Genomic DNA, 6,623 nt, shown 5'->3' with positions numbered 1-6,623 from the left:
TTTCCGTGCGCTGCTCTGGTTCACCAGAAGCGGCTTAGTCATGCTGGTAACGTGACCCGGAAGCTGCACACCGGCTCCCTTGGCCAATAAAGCGAGATGAGCGCCGCAACCCCAGAGTGGGTCACGACTGGACCTAATGGTCAGGGGTCCCTTACACCTTTAGTTCCCAATTCAGCCATGTCAACTTCCACATTCAATGGGAATTTTCGAAATGAAAATTCATGTAATCATGTTCTAGCTATATATATATATATATATATATATATATATATATATATATATATATATATCTCTCCAAACAACCATGTTTTCTTGTGGACAGCCTTCCAAGGGTGGCCTTCCATGCCAAGGGTGGGCAGTGCAAGAGACCAAAAAACTGGGTGGGATCAGAAACAAAAGTGGGTGAAATAACATCTATGACTCTAACCTTTGCACAGCAGGATACATCCCAACCATGCAACAAAACAGAGGCTTCTGCACCAACCATCTCTCCACGCAGGCAGACAAGAGGCATTATCAAGGTTCCAGAAGGCATCCCAGCCAGGTAAAAGCATTCCAGGATGATGTAGAGCGAGGGTGACAGCGATAGGTGAGGCCAGGAGATGGGATGGCTGGGGCAGAGTCCCCAAGGGTCAGGCACAGAGGCTCAGAGGACTGCATTTGACCCCCTGAGATGAGGTTGCCCACTCCTGCAACAGAGGAACCTTCACAACCGAAAGATTAAGGGTGACTCACCACTATCTCCCGTATGTTCATGTTGTTGATGATCTTCTTCATGACCTCAGGAGGAACTGGCGAACCTGCAATGACTCCTGAAAGACAAAATGCATACCTTGAGAAGTTGCCTAAAGGACACTGCAAGTTTACAAAGCAAGTCATGACAACGGCTGCATACATCATCATCATCATCATCATTAGTAGTAGTATTATTATTATTCCCTTATTAACCCTGACGCTTTGCAAATCAGCCGAGATTTTGATAGGGCAGACAGTAGCAAAACATGTGAGTATAGTTTGTGTGAATCCAAACAGTGTAATTCCATACTTGTATTTTTATTTGCAGATACTTGGTTTGGGATGCCTTCCATTCAATATTTGCAGTCTGCCTGGCCTCTGCTGCCACACACTGGTGGATGCAGTATTTTTTTAAAAAATGGAAAACCAATGTATTGTCTACCTTGTGCTATTTCAGTAACAGAAATAGCAAAAAAACCCCGCAAACTTTCAGATTATTAAGCAATAAAAAGGAAGGTGTGCTTGATGGATTCCTCATGCATGAGGATAAACATAACATGATTTAGTCATTCACTAATATACTCCAATAATTTGTATTAACATTTTGCTGCTCTTGAAAGTGTCACCAAGTTGAAGGGAGGAATGGTCCCTAGGTGTATGTCTGTGCTGCTGGATCAAACCCATGAGATTACTTACCTCAAAATATTTGAGTTTGGGGAAGGAATGGGCAAGATCAATCAGCAACAGCAGCAGCGCCTCCCCCCCCCCCGCCCCCATTCACCTAGAAATGAGCCAATTCCTCTTTAAAAATGGAGAAAGCTGGCTCATTTTTAAAGGAAATTAGTTTAAACAAAAGCTGCAATCTTTGGTCGAATAATTAAGAACTTATGCTGACTGGGGTTGATTTTAACAGATGAGGGCAAGCCTGAAATGATTAAATGGTGAATTAAAGGCATGCTTTTTAAAAAGCATGTTACTGTAATGGGGAAAGAAAAAATAAAATATTAAATACAACATTTTGTTGTAACCATAATAGCATATTTTAAAAGTAGATTGCAAGCCATCTAACACTTATTTCAGTACCATTAGAAGGCTGTGGTATATGCAAATTGCTGCAAATACATTTGATTCCATTTAAAGTTTGTATTTAAAAGGCATCCATTAGCATTTTTAAAGAAATGTGGGGCTGATAAGCCTCATTTAAACATGCTTACATTTGGGTTCTTATACTTACCGCCCCGAAGAGCTGGAAGGTTGTAGCTGGCAAAGTCAGGCTGAGCTAGCATATCTATGAACATGGTTGGAGTGCCGTGAACATGGGTACATCTTCAAATAAAGACAAAGAATTGCAGGTTGCTAAAACGAAGGCAGGAGCATGGCAACTGCTTCCTCCACCTGATTCGGACTGCAGGTATGAAAGCTCAAGTTTGTCTTTATTCCTTGTAACCATGGGGAAATCTTTTCCCAATGCAAAGAAAACAAAATGTGCACAAATGTTGAATGCATGCATATCCCCCGTTGCCTAACTCCAAATGAAAGATGGCTCCCCAGCTTCATGGGGTACCAGAAGCTCCTGAAAAATCCTCAACCACCTGGCATTGGGGTTTCCAACATTATGAAACCAACACCAAGCTGTCAAGTGTTTAGTCAGCGCAAAGCAAAAAAAGCAGATTTTTGTGAAACATGAAAGTGCCCCTCCAAAAGAAAAATTCAGAGGGGCAGTCGTTTTAATAGCGGCCTTAACCAACCACCCAATTTTTAAAAAGCTCAAAATGATGCTCAAAGTGGGGAAATTCTGTTGTGGAATAGAAACATGCCCAGTCTGTTTCTGCATATACTTTCTTCAGAGGCAAAAATATATCTGTTTCAATTACAGTGATTCCTTCAGAGCAACATAAATGAATTGCCATATTCTCTTTGCTCCTGAAGAAGGCAGTGTGCTGTAATGTTTAGTGTGCATTGTGTTCTCCCAATAACATTCCCTCACTTCCCTCTACACCACGTGCAGAAACTGCCTTCTTGAATGTTGGAGCCACTATTGGTCAATCCACCGGATCTCATCTTTCAATGCAAGAAAAGTCGCTAACTCACCAAGGGTTTGAGACTCATCGGCTACCCTCACCTGGCTTAGCCAGCCAGTCAAAGCCATTTCCCAGGGTGTGGCTGCTGTCCCATGATGACAGCTTCTAGGAGTCACAGGTGCAAGCAAAGTGTAGGGTGGGGACCAAAGATGGACAAACCTCCCCAGAAGGAGCACAACAATACCCCCCCCCACCAGAGGTGCTACTCTTCCCCTAACACCCCATACACCCCAGTGTGGCCTGTATTAATAGACAGCTAATTCTTCCTAGAACTAAGCTTAAGATGGACTCTTACTTCTCATGGTCCAGGGCCTTCAGTGCTGCTTTTGCATCGAAGCTTAGAGACGGGAAGACAAGACAGACGCCATGAATAGCCATCAGCACGCAGCCTGCCACAGACCCCAGGCAGTGGTAGAGAGGGACCGGGACGCAGCAGCGGGCATCCTAGGGTCAAGGCAAACAAAGACAGCGGTGGACTTGCCTTCCAGTGCTGGCTCTAACTTTGCTTACAGTTCATTGTCACAGAAACCAGAGGAATGCCAGCAGGAAGCCTGGGGTGGAGATTTGCATGGGTGGGACAATGTGTGACTGTCAGAAAAGTGTATGTACCGTATTTTTCGCTCCATAGGACGCACCGGACCATAGGACGCATCAAGTTTTTTGGGGGGGAAATAAAGGGAAAAAATTTTATTTCCCCCCCAGGCGCTTGTGGTGCCGGCAGCGGGGAGAAGTGCTCTTCTCCCCGCCACCCGCCTTGAGATCAGGTCCAGGGACAGCGGGAAGACGCGCTGCGCCTCCCAGCTGTCCCCGGAGCTTGCGGGGCAGGCAGTGGGGAGAAGCGCTCTTCTCCCTGCCGCCCGCCCTCAGACCAGGTCCGGGGACAGCGGGGAGACGCGCTGCGCCTCCCCGCTGTCCCCGGAGCTTGCGGGGCAGGCAGCGGGGAGAAGCACTCTTCTCCCCGCCACCCGCCTTGAGATCAGGTCCGGGGACAGCGGAAAGACGCGCTGCGCCTCCCCGCTGTCCCCAGAGCTTGCGGGGCAGGCAGCGGGGAGAAGCGCTCTTCTCCCTGCCGCCCGCCTTCAGACCAGGTCCGGGGACAGCGGGGAGACGCGCTGCGCCTCCCCACTGTCCCCGGAGCTTGCGGGGCAGGCAGCGGGGAGAAGCGCTCTTCTCCCTGCCGCCCGCCCTCAGACCAGGTCCGGGGACAGCGGGGAGACGCGCTGCGCCTCCCCGCTGTCCCCGGAGCTTGCGGGGCTGGTGGCGGGGTCTCCCCTCTCACTCTGCAGGCTTCAGCGAAAGCCTGCATTCGCCCTATAGGACGCACACACATTTCCCCTTCATTTTTGGAGGGGAAAAAGTGCGTCCTATAGAGCGAAAAATACGGTAGCTTAAAAATTTCTAACCATCAAGTAATAGCCACTCTTAGACTAGAACATTCACATAGAATTAGACAATCTCTAACTAATACAGGATATGAGTGTGCCACATTCAGGTTAAGTATATAAACAGGGGGCCTAGAAATTGAGAATCTGGTGGCAAATGCACAGTATTGATCCTTGTACCTTTTCAAAAAAAATGAAGTTACTAGTCATTTAATTTCTAGCAAAGACCTTGAAAAGTGTATCTGAAAATCTGAGAAACTAGGAGGGGCAATGACGTATAATTCTACATTACCACCATCACACACACACACACACACACACACACACACACACACCCCAAATAGCCCTCACTCATTACTTAGGGGACACAATTCCATACAGTTAGTGTCTGCATGCTCAACATTAACCAATAGACTGAGATGACTCACCCCATCTTGAACTCTCAGTCTTAATCCAATGAGGAATGCATTGTTCACAATGTTGTGGTGAGAAAGGGTAGCTCCTTTGGGGCTTCCTGTTGTTCCCTGAAGGAAAGAGATGTTTTACTAGCTCGTTTAGACCTCACCCTATCCCACAGTCATGGATGCATAAATTGCTGAAATGCTATGACATGGATGGGCAGCCTGTGGTCCCCCAGATGTTGCTGAAAAACACACTAGCTTCCCCATTTGTGGCCTAGAACAGCCTTTCTCGATCTTGGGTCCCTAGATGTTGTTGGACTACAACATCCATCATCCCTGGCTATTGCTCATGCTGGCTGGGGCTGGTGGGAGTTGGGAGTCCAACAATATCTGGAGGGCTGTTTGTTCCCCATCCCTGCTCTAAAGCGTGATGGTAAGTAAAATATGCTTTGCCTGCCTGCCTGCCTGCCTGCCAGCTGGCCACCAGCATATACTTCACCCCTGAGAAAACAGGATGCTAGACTAAATGGGCCTTTGGTCTCATCAAGCAGGTTTCTTATGTTATTCTAACCCATGAAATTTGAAAGGAAATGGAAATTTGGACAGGCACTGGAAGTGGTCAGGAAGCTAGAACTTCTATGTCACTTCTTCCTTCTCATAATTACTAATCCTTTTGATCTTAATACAGTACTACCATACACACTAGCTTTTCCTTGTTTTCTATCAGGCATTATCAAAGTATTTTGGATTCCGCCCCCCCCCAAAAAAAACACACCATTATTTTTCACAATCCCCAGAAAACAAATTCCTGCAAATGTAGGCAGCCATTTCTGTACAAGTGATTCTAAGCTTCAGATCTTGGCTTCTTTGGTACAGAATATTCCTGTTTCCTGGCCACTGCAGGCTGCATTATTTGAACACTAGAAAAAGCACATTTGGTACTCACTGAAGTGAACTGGATGTTGATAGGTTCTTTGCAGTCCAGTGTCTTCTGTATTTCCTCTAGTTGCTTCTTGTGTCTGCTGTCTCCGGCCTGCATCACGTCGTTCATTGAGAATGCACCGGGCAACTTGGAGTCTGAGGTGATTACAACAGAAAGCTCTGGTAACCTGATACAAAAAAAGGAAGGTGTGCTCAGTAACAGGGGAAAGCAGAGTATAGTTTGCCACGGTACAAGCACAAGTTCAGGGAATAAGCTCCAGATACAGTATATGGACCAATTTTTCTCCCTGCCCCCAGAAGCTGAGAAGGAAGATGGGAATAGGAATTCATGAATGGACTCTTGATGTTTGATGAATGAATAATCTGAACAGTTTTATACAATCCCTCTAAATTTAACTGGGCTTCAATTCCACCCACGGCTGCTGTTTTGACAAAAAAAAAAACCAAAACAAATTGATGGTTTAGTAATTTCGTAACGTTTTCATTATTCAGGTTCCACAATTGACTCATGTGGTATTAACACAGTGCCACAGTGGTTTTGTGCTGAAGAGACCTTGCTAAAGAATTTTAGGATGTTCTAAAAGTGGAGTTGGCAGCAGGTTGGATTCACAGATAAGAGACCAGAACGGACTACGTGGGGTTGGCGGGTCTCTTATCTTTCCATGAATGTTTGGAGACTGAGAAATAGTTTTTAACACACTGGCTGTGGTTCCAAAGGTCATCCATGCCAAATGCCTATGCATCAGACACACGTAGATTGTCCCCTCAACCTTCCTTGGCAGGAACTGCCCATGTCACAGCAAATCACCTTTTCTGTTCCAGCAATAAAGGTTACACAAAAAGCGGCTTGGCCTGGATTCTGTTATGAAGATCATATTCCACTAAGTCTACCAGTAATTCCGCTTGGCTTTATGACACCATATATGCATAAAAGCCACAGGACTCTGGCAGATACAGATCCTGCTTGCAGAATACTCGGGAGGTGGGTTGGAGAAAGACGCACAGGAAACTGCCTGATATTGAGCCAGGCCACTGGTCCATCTAGCTCAGTCTTGTCTACACTGATTGGCAGCTCTCCAGGG

At 46.2% G+C, this 6,623-nt stretch overlaps 1 protein-coding gene across 4 annotated transcripts in view; it reads right to left on the bottom strand.

Moving 5' to 3' along the window:
* Positions 1-6,623, bottom strand: part of ACSF2 (acyl-CoA synthetase family member 2) — a 62,120-nt gene that overhangs the window by 32,908 nt on the left and 22,589 nt on the right. For all 4 annotated transcript variants that reach the window (XM_083598191.1, XM_083598190.1, XM_083598193.1 and 1 more), the window contains 5 exons: positions 5,546-5,708; positions 4,627-4,722; positions 3,112-3,260; positions 1,970-2,061; positions 736-812 (listed from right to left, as the gene is read on the bottom strand). In XM_083598191.1, coding sequence (XP_083454317.1) covers positions 736-812; positions 1,970-2,061; positions 3,112-3,260; positions 4,627-4,722; positions 5,546-5,708 — 577 coding nt within the window. The remainder of the gene's footprint in view (positions 1-735; positions 813-1,969; positions 2,062-3,111; positions 3,261-4,626; positions 4,723-5,545; positions 5,709-6,623) is intronic.

The sequence above is a fragment of the Podarcis filfolensis genome (genome assembly GCF_964270895.1).
Source record: "Podarcis filfolensis genome assembly, chromosome: 2".
In the NCBI taxonomy this organism is placed as follows: Eukaryota; Metazoa; Chordata; class Lepidosauria; order Squamata; family Lacertidae; genus Podarcis; species Podarcis filfolensis.
The sequence above is the reverse complement of the archived record's forward strand: the minus strand, read 5'-3'. Positions and strand labels throughout refer to the sequence as shown.